The 14,003-nt window shown below is 40.5% G+C and overlaps 1 protein-coding gene across 2 annotated transcripts in view; it reads left to right on the top strand.

Annotated features, from left to right (window-relative positions):
- Window positions 1–1,027: 1,027 nt before the first annotated feature.
- Window positions 1,028–14,003, top strand: part of RABEP1 (rabaptin, RAB GTPase binding effector protein 1) — a 102,727-nt gene continuing 89,751 nt past the window's right edge. For both annotated transcript variants that reach the window (XM_068530621.1, XM_068530620.1), the window contains exon 1: window positions 1,028–1,256. In XM_068530621.1, coding sequence (XP_068386722.1) covers window positions 1,223–1,256 — 34 coding nt within the window. In that variant the 5' untranslated portion in view covers window positions 1,028–1,222. The remainder of the gene's footprint in view (window positions 1,257–14,003) is intronic.

Below are 14,003 nucleotides of genomic sequence, written 5' to 3'. Positions count from 1 at the left end.
ACCAGGTTCAAATTTAGAATTCCTGGACTCCTCAGATTTATGCATTTGAATGAGGTGCTGGTGGGAGCCCTGGCCCTGGCCCACCTGCCATCTTTTTCCATCTCTCTCTCCTGCACTAGGGATCTGTGTACACAGAAGCTCTAATGTCCATGTGATGTGCCCCCTGCCCCAAACACAGCTGCCCCTTAGCCACTTCTAGGGATCCCCAGACTCTGCCTTAGAGAAGATGGACCTGGGAAGAGCCCAGCCATTTGGGGAGGGAATTCTGGGGTCATAAGTTCCCAGAACTTGGTCCTGAAGGAGAGACACAGACACCATGTGGGCATGTCCCTTAGAACCTGTGGAAGAAATGTGGACAGAGCTGGGGTAGAGGTGCGCCTCTAATGTATGGTGCCTATGCACAGGTGTAAGGGCGGTATTTGTCTGCCTATCTCCCCTCTCCCCTCATGGGTGCAAGAACTGTCTGGCAGTATCCCCAGCACCTATCACGGTACCTGGCACTTAAAAGTCACATCCTATATAGGTGCTTAATGGAAAGTACGTCAGACACAGTTCCACACACTTCACTTCATTTAAACTTTTTAATAGCCATTATACAGACGAAGGCTGTGAGGTTCAAAGAGGTTAAGTGACTCGCTCAAGGTCACACAGCTGAAACAGGCAGAGGCTGGATTTGCGGTCACTTCACCATCTAGCCTCCTCTCTCGCCCTTCTTTTTATTATTATTCTTTCTTTGCCTCTGTGCTGGGGCGGAGGGCCCGGAGCGGCCCCTGCAAAAGGCCGGGCCTTCGCCGCCGCCCCTCTCCTCCTCTTCACTCTCCCCTCCTCCCCTATTCAGCCTCCCTCTCCCCCACCCCACCCTACCCTACCGGCCGCGCTCCCGCAGCCGGCTCCGCTCCTCCTTCAGCCTCCCCCTCGCGCTGCGCTCCCCAACCCCTCGCGAAGGCCCGCCCCTCCCCTCAGGGGGACGTCACGTGCCGCCCCATCCCCCCGCGCCTGCGCGCTGCTTATTTCCCGCTGTCAGGATGAGGAGGCGGAGGTCGGCGCTCGGGTCCGTCTCTGCCCGCGGCTGTGGCGGCGCCGGCGGCTCCAGCCTTAGCGGTTCCTCCCTGGGCGGCGGCGGCGGCGGCTCGGTCGACGCCTCCTCCGCCAGCTGAGCCTGTGGGAGCCCGGGACGCCGCTTCGCCGCCCATCCCCGCTCCCCGAGGCCGGCCGCCCGGCCATGGCGCAGCCGGGCCCGGCTCCTCAGCCTGACGGTGAGTCGCCCACCATGGCAGGCGCGGCCTGCCCAGCGCCGGCGTCGCGGGTAGACCTCCGGGCGGCGGGAAGGGCGCGCGCAGGCCCCGGGGGTGACCGTGCCGGGCGGAGGCGGGAGCGCGCGGGTTCCGGCGCCGGCTGCGCGCGAGGGCGGTGCGGGGGCCTGGGCGGCCGTCGCTGGGGAGGGGGCGGGAGGTGCCGGCTTTAGCCCTGGCTTGGGTGGGGGTGGAGGGAGGGGCGTGAGGGGGCTGCGGGGGACCAGGCAGAAGCTGGGGAGCGTGGAGAGGGAGCTGCTGTGGGTAGCGGTGGGGCCGGCACGTGGGTTCTGCCCGTGGGGAGGATGGAAATCAGGAACATGTGCTATATTCGTTAAAGAAAAAAAAAATTGCTTAGGTAGTGGTGATGTGCCCTCCCCACGCCCCGCCCCCATCCATGCCACTGAGCGCTTTGAGCTCAGTTTTGCGGCGTGAAACTGGTTGGGATCAGTAGCTGGATTTAGTAGCGTTCCTTGAGAGGCACTGTGGCTTAATGGTAAGTGCTGGGGCCTGCGTGTCTGCAGAACCTGGAGCCTTCACTAACAAGCACTATGCAGATTTCTTAGCCTCTTTGAACTTGAGTATTCTCATGAAAAGAGGTAAATTCGTGCCTTTATATTTTACTTATAAAGGAGGCAACATGTATTTATGTAAAGCGGTTAGTATTATTAAGGCGGTTTTTGGGAATAATGAGAATGGTGAAGTCGAGGAAGCGTGTCTTTTATAGCAGTTATATCCAAGGAAGGAAAAAGAGCCCCATCCTAATTAGTCCCAGGTGGTTGTCAGTCCTTCATGACCTTCTGGGAAATTGGCTTAAGCTCTGCTTCGGAGATTGACCACGTGGTTCCAGGTTTTACTACCTGGAGTTATGTTTGGAAAGACTGTGCCTGGTCCTTGGCAAGGTACTGCTGTATCTGGGCGAGAGAGTTCTTTCAGGTGAATTTCTGTAATCAGCGTGTGTGCTTAGAATCTTTTAAGTGTGAATGGAATGTCGGGATTTGGTAGGTGGTTAAAAACCTGCCTTTGCCTAGGGTTGTCTCTTAAAATAATCTTTCATGAAGACCTTACTCTCTTTTGTTGCCTTTGAGGAACCTGAAACAATGTTACCAGATTTTAATGCTAGCTGCTTTCTTGGAAGTGTGTTCCAAAGCCTGTTTGCCTCTAGTTTTAGGTTTTGTTAGTTGCCTAAGGAGACATGTCTGGTACCCACATCTGGAGTTGTGTAAGAATCTGGTTGCTGTTTCTGTTTCAGTAGGAAACTGGAGAGGGAGGCATTCAGTAGGAGAAGGGAGGCATTTCTGGTGGACTGTTAAGAGGAAATGGGGATGTTTTCAGGCTACATTTTAATCCTCACCTTTTGCATTTGGTGTCAGGGAAGAAAACTTCCCTTTTCCACAAACACCTCTTTGTTTTTGCAGACAGAGGCAGAATAGAGAGAGCCCCAGTGGCTTCTGGTTCTGATCTGGAGTGGTAGGTATGCCTAGCTGGCAGCTGCCTTCTCTTGAGTTGCATGGAAACAAACGTCTAGGACGGCTCAGGTGACATGACAGTCTCGAAGCAAAATTCCCTGCCTCTTTCTAGATGTGAAATGGTCTTCCTTGTAAATAGGCAGAAGTGACTAAGCACTTGAAAGAGGCTAGGAAAAATTAGCTTTAGGAAATCTTGTATTCTTAGTACAGGTTTATTCCCTATTTTTCAAATCCTGTGACCGTGGGATGAGATTTAGTTTGCATAGATTGCAGTATTTATTTTCAGTTAGTGTAGTAAATGAGCAGCCACAGCTACTGTTTACAAAAGGAGAGAGAATTCGGTGTATTTGAACGCTTTGTATCAGTGTCTTCTTAGAAGTTCATCTTGGAGATTTAATTTTTCTCTTTGGCTGAACTGAACATAGATCACTTCTTGACACTTTAGCTTTAAGCACGCTTGAATTTCCTAGCCCTGCTGATATTAAAAAAAAACAAAAACAATCAAACAATTGCAGAATTCTTTTGAGTTAAACTGGCAGTAAAAGATAACTTTTACTTTTTGACTTTAATCTAGCTTTTATCCCATTTTATTTATTTATTTGGCCACGCTGCGTGGCTTGTGTGATCTTAGTTCCCTGAGAACCCAGGCCCTCAGCAGTTAGAGCGCAGAGTCCTAACCATTGGACCTCCAGGGAATTCCCAGGTATCCCATTTTAGAGGCAGTTTTATTTTACGTTGACATTGTTTTCTTTTCCTTCTTTGACATAGGTTTATTTTTCATGGAGATATCGTAGATTAAGAAAACAATTCATTTGTATGTAAATTGACAGGGTAAAATGTAATAATTTTCTTTTAATTCTTCTTAATTTCTTCTTTTGTAAGTTTTTCAAAAACTATTTTTTTGATCATGCATCTTAGTTTACTCGTTTAGAACAAAGGTAACTTTAATAGTCCAACAAATTTCAGCTTATTATTTCATTTTACCTTGATAATTCAAAGACTATATAGAATATAAAATTTTTAAAATTTTAATATTTTAAAATCTAAGTTAAACTCTATCTTAGAGGCATTTGCTCTGATTTTACTTCATTTCTTTTTTATTTAAAAACACTGTATTCTAAAATCCTTCCATTAAAAAAGTGTGGCTATTAAGAAGTATATCTCCTCCCATCTCCCAAAGGAAACCAATATTAAGTTTTCTATCCTTGACTTTTTTCTATAGTTACACAGACATGCTACCTTTTCCCTCTGAAATGGACATGCTTTACATACATAGGTCTGCAACTTGTCTATTTTGCTTATAAATGTTAGCTATAATTATCATATACTTGTAAATGGTTATGTGGCCATATAATGTACTATAGACACTGCATGCATTATCTCAGGAAATCTTCTTATCAGTGAGGTGGGTACTATTATAATATTGTTCCTGTTTTATTGATGAGGAAACTGAAGCACAGAGAAGTTAAAAGTGCCTGGAGTTACATGGCTAGAAGTGAGGGGAGCCAGGATTCAATCCAGGTCACCTGATGCCAGAGCCCTCGATCTGTTTACTAGATCGTGGACTACTTTCCAGTTCAATGTTATAGATCTACCTCATTCTTGTTAAAGAATGTTCTGTCACATGCATGTACCACACGATTTATTTGCCTGTATCTTTATTGATGCTTTAATTTTTTCATTATAAGCAGTTCTGTAATAAATATTCTTGTACATATTTTTCAGGTACTTTGGCTTTTACTTCTGTAAGACTATGAATTAAAAGGCATGAGCTCTGAGTGAATTAAATTTTAATAGCTGTTGCTAGCTTACTCTCAAAAAGTATCAATTTACATACCTGCCAATAGTATATGAGAGGGTGGATTTCCTCTACACTCTTAAAAACCCTGGATAATGTCAGTTGTTTTAAATTTGTATCTTCTGATAGACAGAAAAAAAAAAAAAAGGTATTCTTCAGTTAACAAATGTTTGTGTGCCTAGTCTAGGCCAAGCCTTATGCTAGGCCCTAGGAAATAAAATGACGAAGAAACCCAAACCCAGTCCCTGTTCCTAGGTAGTGAATCAGAAGGCCATTAATTAGATAATCCCACAGACAAGTACAAAACTGCTCAACAAATATAAGTGTGTACTACTTGCCAGGCACAATTCTTGGTATTTGGCATACATCAGTGGGCAACACAGATAATAAATAACCCTGCCCTAGTGTGGGAGAAACAGATACTAAACAAAAAACATAAGCAAATCATATGGATTGTTAGGTGATAAGTGCTATGGAAAAAAGAAAAAATAGAGCAGGGTAAAAGGAAGGGGGATAGGCTGGTTTTAAATAGGGTGGTCAGAGTAGTCTTATTGCATAGATGACATTTGACCAGAGACTTGAAGGTGATAGAAGAGGTAATATGAGGATATCTGGAGGAAGAGTGTTCCAGACATAGGGATCAATTCTTGCAAATGCTTTAGGGAAGGAATGTGTCTGGCATGTTTGAGGGATAGCATGGAGGTCAGTGTGGCTAGAATGAAATTATTGGGGCAGTGGGTGGAAGGAGGTGGGAGAGGAAGGGAGAAGAGAGTAGTAGAATATGAGGTGAAAGGTAATGGGGTGGTGGTAGGTCTTCTGGGCTCTAGAAGCACTGCAAAGATTGGCTTTCACTATGGGGAATCATTAAAAATGTTTTGAGCAGAGGAGTGATGTGATCTGACTTACATTAAAAAAAAAAAAAAACCAAACCACTCTGGTTGGTAGATTGGCAGTAGAGTAAAGGAAGGCAAGGGAGGCATTAATCCAGGAAAAAGATGATGAGGCTGAGACCAAGGTGCATTGGTGGAGGTTATATTTCGAAGGCATGGCCAACAGGATTTGGATTAGATATGGGATGCAAAAGAGAGAGGAGTCAGGGATCATTCAGAGGTTTTTGGGCTGAGCAGCTGTGAGAGGTACACAATGCTATAATTGAGGGATTTGACCCAGTTAGTTAGTCCAGGAAAGGTTTCTGAGGAAGTGGTCCTAGAGCTGAGATCCAGTGGATGAGCAGGAGTCCCTTTTTTGGAAGAAGCAGGATGAGTAAGATGACTGAAGAAAGGTCAGTGTGCCTGGGTAGAGATAATGAGAGGGTCAAATAGGTATAGGCTGGCCTGAGTGGGCTTTAGAGCTCTAAGGGAAGCCATTGAAGGGTTTTAAGCAAGTAGGTAAAATGATGGCTTTTTAATTTGTACTTTCCTGATAGTAATTATATATATTTTTTCTTTTGTTGTGCAGAAAGCTTTAATTTTTATGTAGACCTGACCACTTTTTAAAAAAATATTTGTTTTTATTTGGTTGTGCCAGGTCTTAGTTGTGGCATGTGGGCTCCTTAGTTGCGGCATGCATGTGGGATCTAGTTCCTCAGCCAGGGATCGAACCCGGGCCCCCTGCATTGGGAGCGTGGAGTCTTAACCACTGCGCCACCAGGGAAGTCCCTTGACCATTTTAAAAAATTTGTGGTTTCTGGGTTTCTTAGGAAGACCTCTTTTTATTAAAAAAACAAAAAACAAACCCCCAACAACAACGAAAACATCTCATTTTCAACACTTTTATAGTTTCGTCTCTTATATTTAGTACTTTAGACCATCTGGAATTTATTTATTTTTAAATTTAACAGGTAAAGTTTAATATAAAGAATTATTAACTAAACAGGAGATTACCCAAGAGAAAAAGAAAACCCTAAAGAATACAGGAATAGTAGATATAGGGAGCAGCTACTGCCTCTAGGGCTAAGGCAGAGCACCTAGGGAAGGAACAAATCTTCAAGAGGCTGCTCCCATACTGAAATCCAGACTTTGTTGGAGAGGGTACAGCTGTGGCCCTCTGAAGGGCAGTGATCATTGAGGGACCACGTCTGTAGAACTTCCTGGAAAGCTGCTTTCTGGCTTGCTGGGGGAAGCTGCCTGCATCTGGAATTTATTTTTGTTGTGATATAGTGTTCTAACTTTATTTTTCTTCCAAGTGGATAAAGCCAATTTTTTTAAAAAAAAATATTTATCTTATTTATTTTTGGCTGCGTTGGGTCTTTGTTGCTGCTTACGGGCTTTCTCTAGTTGTGGTGAGAGGGGGCTACTCTTTGTTGCAGTGCGCGGGCTCCTCATTGCGGTGGCTTCTCTTGTTGCTGAGCATGGGCTCTAGGCACACCGACTTCAGTAGTTGTGGCTCGCGGGCTCTAGAGCACAGGCTCAGTAGTTGTGGCACACGGGCTTAGTTGCTTCGCGGCATGTGGGATCTTCCCGGATCAGAGCTCGAACCCGTGTCCCCTGCATTGGCAGGTGGATTCTTAACCACTGTGCCACCAGGGAAGCCCAAGCCAATTGTTTTAACACCATTTATTCAATAATCCATATATTTGGTTTGTTTATTATTACTTGATAAATCTCCCAACTACTAAACTTGATCAGAAACACAAAAGCCCTGAGCTTACCCCACAGTCTGACTAACGCAGTCTCACTAACACAGACTAACACAGTCTGTCCCAACACACGGTAGCCTGGGATTGTGTAATAATCCTTTAATTTGTATGTTTTACCTGACTACCTGTGGATGGAACTGCCTTTGACTCTTAAGGGCTTTGATTTCTAAAACATCTTGAGTACATCATATACTAGGTTTTTATTCAGTGAAATTTCATGTGCTCTTTTTGTATAATCAGTCATTACATTGAGTTTAGTCTTCATAGGAATATTTAGTAAACAATTGTTCTGTTTATTTTTGTGTAGGACAGCTGTGCCAGGTAATGCGGAAGGGCTGTAGAAATGAACGAGATATAGTTCTGATTTCAGGAATTTTATGATCTAGTGGAGGGAATGGGCCTTAGGCACACTAATGTGAAATGAGGAGGTGCCTAGTGATAGTAGATAGTTCTCTGTTGGATCACAGGGGAAACTTACTACAGGTAGAACAGGGAGAGCTATGAAGGAACGTGCCTTTGTTCAGTTTTCTCATTAGATACTTGAATCTCTTCCAAGTGGTAGACTGATTTCTGTTTGAATGCCTCTGGAGAGAGAAGGAACTCACTACATCCTAGTTTTGACTAGTTTTAATGTTTTGGTTATCCTTTAATTAAGTGGAAATTTGCCTCGCCATTACTTTTACCCACTGCAGATGTATTTAACCTGTAGAGAGTAGTAGATATAGAGACATATCCCTGAAAAGAATCCTAAAGACTATCTTCCCCCATTTTAGAGATCAGGAAATTAAGGACTAAAGAAGCAGAAGTGACTTGCATTGTAGCAGAGCCAACACAAGAATTTAGGAGTAGAGTGGGGTTGTTGCCTGTCTTCTGGTCACTGCTTCTGTTTATGTAGAATGAACTTTCTCTAGGTGTGTCATTATGACATTGCTAGAAAGGAATCATAGAAAGGATGTAACTTGATTACAGTCAGAACGCATGAGACTTTTTTAAAAAAATATTTATTTATTTATTTGGCTGCGCTGGGTGTTAGTTGCGGCACGTGGGATCTTGGTTGCCGCATGCGGGATCTTTTAGTTGTGGCATGTGGGCTCTTAGTTGCGGCATGCAGGATCCAGTTCCGTGACCAGTGATCTAACCCTGGCCCCCTGCATTGGGAACCTGGAGTCTTAACCACTGGACCACCAGGGGAGTCCTGAGACTTTCTTGATAATTATTTATTTTTCAATAATTGTAGATGCTGGAGGAACTGCCCCTGAGAAGGGAGAACCTGAAGTTATCAAGGAGAAAATAAATATGGACTAGATCTCTGAGGAATTAAGAGCAGATAAGATGCATCAAGAGCTTGAGTGTCAGGAGGAGAGACAGGGATCTCATCCTGCAAAACAGAAGGGAAAAAGGAAAGGATGTGTGAGAAAGAAAGGTAGAGAAAACTCTTGAGGTAGAAGAGAAACTGACTAAATGTAAGTGTAGTCTCCATTCTTTTATTCATTTATTCAACATATGTGATTTGAGTATGAACTACGAACAAGGTAGACAAGGTGCCTGTCCTCATGGAAGTTGTTGTTTTACAACCTTTATTACAGATAAGATTGTTTATACTTGGCTGGGTTCCTCATCTTAAGCACAGAACACAGAAAGTAATTTGGCTATGTTCCCAGTTATCCTAAAGGTGATATAACCAGTACCATTTTAGATGCACAGGAGAGAAGTTAATTCATTATGTACATTGAATACCTTAGGCATTAGGATTTAACTGTCATGGAACCTGGGTTGAGAAAGGCTGTTAGAATATTAAGTACAGGGTATGATAGGGTCCTTATTGTGGGAAATCCAATGGGGTGGGGGTGGGGGAACCATGATGTGGGTTACTATTCCATCGGTTAAGTGTATGAAAAATCAATACAAACTTGATAGTTACCATTTAGTCCCAAATTGATGTCTACTTGATTGCTTTCTCTAAGCTCCTGCTGTATTTATTATTTATAAATAAACTGCTGCTGCCCACCTGGCCTCCCCCTGCCCCCATCTAGATCTTATATCCCCAGCTTTCTTAGCTACTATGGAATAGAGTCTGCCTGACACTACTTCTGTCTTTCATTTTATTGTGAACCTAGTAAGCCTCAGTAGACAGTTACAGAAGGGCCATTAACAGGTTAGATCCATCTCTATTGCAAAAATTTGTTCTGCATTCACTCCTAACAGATGAAATCCAGTCTTCCTAGAACATGGCCACTTTTTGTGGTAACTGTATTAGTAAATTCTTAATTTTGTTGGGCTGAAATCACTTCCCTACAACTTCTACACCATGGTTCTGGCCTCGTGAATGAGTCAAAATTAGTCTATTTTCTCTTCCACACAAGGGGTCTTCAGATATTTAAAGAGCTTGCTTCCATCTTGGCAGTTCCTCATGTGAGGATTCTATACCCTCTCCATTCTTTGCAGCTTCCTTTGCTTGGCTAGCCAGATGTTCTAATACCATGTGGTTTGCTAGTGCTTTTCCTAAAATGGTGTCCCTAATGTTAGTGGAATATTACAGATACGGAATCTATGTGACTCGTGCAACAAACAGCAAAGATGTTCTTTTTTGATCAAAACTCTCAACTCTTTTTAATGTATGCTAACGTTCCCTCAAATTTGTTTTATTTCTCTGTATCATATGAGTTCATAATAAAATGGAAGCTGTGATTTATTGAGGTGTTATATGCCTTGCACTGTGTTGTGTATTTTTTTAAATTAGAGTAGTTTTATTTTCATAGCAAAATTGAACAGAAAGTACAGAGAGTTTCCTTATACCCCCTCCCTGTCAGACTCCCCGACCATCAACATTCCACACCAGTGTGGTACATTTTTAAACAATCGATGAACCTGCACATCATTATCAACCAAAGTCCATCATTTACATTAGTGTTCACTCTTGGTGTTGTACATTCTGTGGGTTTGGACAAACATTCAATGCATCTATCCATTGACCATTGTAATATCATACAGAACAGTTTCACTGCCTTAGAAATGCCGTGTTCTACCTCCTCATCCCTCTTTTCCCCTGAATGCTTGGTAAACACTGATCTTTTTACTGTCTCCATGGTTTCTGCCTTTTCCAGAATGTTATATATTTGGAATCATACAGTTACGTAGCCTTTTCAGATTGGCTTCTTTCACTTAGTAATATACACTTAAGGTTTCTTCATGTCTTTTTGTGGCTTGGTAGCCCATTTCTTTTTTTAGCACTGATTAATATTTCATTGTCTAGATGTACCAGTTATTCAGTTATTGAAGAACATCATGATTGCTTCCAAGTTTTAGCAGTTATGAATAAATTACTATAATGCAGATTTTTGTGTGGATCTAAGTTTTCCACTCATTTGGCTAAATATTAAGGAGTGTGATTGCTGCATCATATGGTAAGAGTATGTTGAAGTGGCTGTACCATTTTGCATTCCCACCAGCCACAAATGAGCATTCCTGTTCCACTTTTTCCAGCATTTGGCAAGTGTCTGTGTTTTGGATTTTAGCCATTCTAGTAGATTTGTAGTGGTATCTCATTGTTTTAATTAGCAATTCCCTAAAGACAGATGATGTTGAGGTTATTCATTATCTGCATATTTTCTTTTGTGAGGTGTCTGTTCAGAATTTTTGCTTAACTTTTAATGAGGTTGTTAATTTTCTTATTGTTTTAAAAGTGCATTGTATATTTTGGATAACTGGACTTTATCAGATATGTCTTTTGCAAGTACTTTCTCCAAATCTGTGGCTTGTCTTTGCCCTTGACAGTGTTTTTCACAAACAGAAGTTTTAAATTTAATGAAATCCAACTTATAATTATTTCTTTCATAGATCGTACCTTTGGTGCAATATCTAAAAAGTCATTGCCATAACCCAAGATCATCTAGATTTTCTACTATGTTTCGCTCTAGGAGTTTCATAGTTTTGCATTTTACATTTAGGTCTGTAACTCATTTTGAGTTTTTTTTTGTAAAGGGTGTAAGGTCTGTAGCTAGATTTTTTTCTTTATTTTTACATGTGGATATCCAGTTGTTCCAGCACCATCATTTGTTGAAAAGACTGTCCTTTCTCCATTGAATTGCCTGTCCTTCTTTGTCATAGATCAGTTGACTATATTCGTGTGGATCTATTCCTAGGCTCACCGTTCTGTTCCATTTATGTATTTGTTTATTCTTTCATGGATGTGATTTTAAATTTCTTAATTAAAATTTTTTGCATCAAAAATAACAAATGTTTGTTAAAAATTTATAAATGTATAATATGAAGGGAAAAGTCCATATAAGCTCATAAGCTCACCCCTCAGAGATAAACACTGACAAAGGTCTGGTAGATATTTTTCTAGTTTTTTAAAAAGAAATGTGTATTCTGATGGTTTAAAAGTGGAATCATGCTATATACGCTCTTCTCAACCTTCCTTTTTCTTTACTTTGTTTTTGATATAGATAATGTCATCATTTTTGAAATAGATCATTTTTGTGGCTGCATAATATAGGTACACTATAATTTTTTAAAGTCCCCATTGATGAATATTTGTGCCGTTATTATAAAACTTCAGCTAATATCCTTGCACCTGTCTTCACATGCTCATGTGAGTGTTTTTGTGTTATAAATTCCTTGAACCAAAATTACTGAGTCAAAGAATATGAACGTTTAAAAATTTAATGGCGGGACTTCTCTGGTGGTCCAGTGGGTAAGGCTCCACTCTCCCAATGTAGGGGGTCTGGCTTCGATCCCTGCTCAGGGAACTAGATCCTGCGTGCATGCCTCAACCAAGAGTCCGAATGCCATAACTAAAGATCTCGCGTGCTGCAACTAAGACCCGGCTCAGCCAAAATAAATAAGTAAACATTTAAAAATTTAATGGCAAATGTCAAATTCTTTTTCAGAAAGGTTGGACAATTTACAGGCTCACCATCAGGGTATAAGAGAGCTTATAGCTCCTTAATTTAAGAAATTGTTTGCATATGGGGAAGTTGACCTCTTTATCATGTGTGTAGCACATGTAGCAAAAATTTCCCCCATTTTGTTTTTAAATTTTGAGATGTGTTGGAGTATGGGTTTATCAGTTTTTTCCTTAATGGCTTCTAGGTTTCCTTCTACCTCTTTGTCTATGTTACCTTCTAGTATTTACTTTTAAATTTTTGATCACTTTGGAATTTATTTTGATGTAAGGACTGAGATAGGAATCTAGCTTTTACTACTATTTATTTTCAAATGGCTAGCCAGATATTATTGCACCATGTAGTGATTAATCCATTTTTCTCCATTGATTTTGAAATGCCACCATTTATTATATGCTAAATATCCAAGAATACCTGAGTCCGTTTCTGAATAGTATTGTGTTAGATTGATTTATCTGTTCTGGTGTTATACCCATAGTTAAAATGACTTTTTTCCCTACTTTCTAATGTTTTAATATTTTAAAGAGCCAGGAAACCTTCATTATTTATTTTCTAGAATTTTCCTGAACTATTCTTAGGTATTTACTCATTCAGATAAAATTTGGAATGATCACATTAAGTCTGCCCACCATGCTCCCCTCTCCTGCCCCCTTCCCACCCCTCAACCCCCAGAAAAAAAGACCTTAAAAAAAACCCTCATTGATTTAGTTATAAACTAAGGAGAAAGGTGTATCTTTAACAAGCATCTTTAAAGTGCTGTAAAGCACTTTAAGTGCATTAATTATTTAATCCTCTGAATTCTTTAAGGTTGGTATTATCCCTATTTCACAATGAGGAAATGAAAGTTTAGTAAATTGCTCAGGATCCAGGTTCCCATGACTATTTTCATTCCACCCACTATCTCTCAGGTCAGTTTTATTTAAGTAAACTCTCAGATCATTAAAAAAGGGGCAAAGTTAAAACAAAACCCCAAGTTGTGTGTGTGTGTGTTTTTTTTTTAAACCATTAAGTACAAAGAAAGTATAAAGAAAACTGGACTTACTCATAATTCTATCCTTTGGAATATTTTGTCATTTTAGTGTATTTTTGGCCATGTTTTATATCAACAAATAAAATTTTTAACCAGTTGATCATATTGCACATGTGATTTTATATTCTGCTATTTTTATTTTAATTATGATGTAAATTTTTTCTGTGTTGTAAGTTTTTCAGAAAACGTTGGTTTTAAAAGTCTAATTTATCATATATTTGTTATACATTAAGTTATAAAAATAACTTAATTATTTTTCTATTACTGCCTATTTGATTATTTGTAAGATCTTGCTATTAGTAAATAATTCTACAGGAGACATCTTTGGACATTAGTCTTTGATGTCATCTTTGATTATTTCCCAGAGAGTTCTGGATCAAAAAGTATAAGGTTTTGATATATTTATATATTGCTGAATTGCTTTCCAGATATCTCGTTCTACTTTACATTTCTGCCATTAGTGCTGATGTCTTTTAGTGTTACCTCCCCCTTGTTAACATTAAGTATAGACTTAATTATTACCAATAGCATAGGCAAAGTGGTATCTTATTGCTGTTTTAAGTTTCTAAATGCAACCTGTAACAGCAATAAGATACCATTTTGGTGGGTGTGATTAGGCTTTAAAAAATGTATTGACCATCTGTTTTCTTTGTGCATTGCCTCTTCATGTCCTTTGCCATTTTCTTATTAATTTATAAATATCTTTATTTCATGGACATTGGCCTTTGTCTTTTATTTGTTACAGATATTGTCCAAGTTTATTCTTTCTCTTATTGCTAATGTATGGTATAGAGAAGCCTAAGAATTCTTTTGAACAAACTTGATAATGCTTTGATACCTTTAAAGACCTGCTTTATCTCAATATCAAT

This window comes from Eschrichtius robustus, chromosome 20, assembly GCF_028021215.1.
Source record: "Eschrichtius robustus isolate mEscRob2 chromosome 20, mEscRob2.pri, whole genome shotgun sequence".
NCBI lineage: Eukaryota > Metazoa > Chordata > Mammalia > Artiodactyla > Eschrichtiidae > Eschrichtius > Eschrichtius robustus.
Note: the sequence above shows the minus strand (reverse complement) of the source record. Positions and strands in the feature narration are given on the sequence as shown.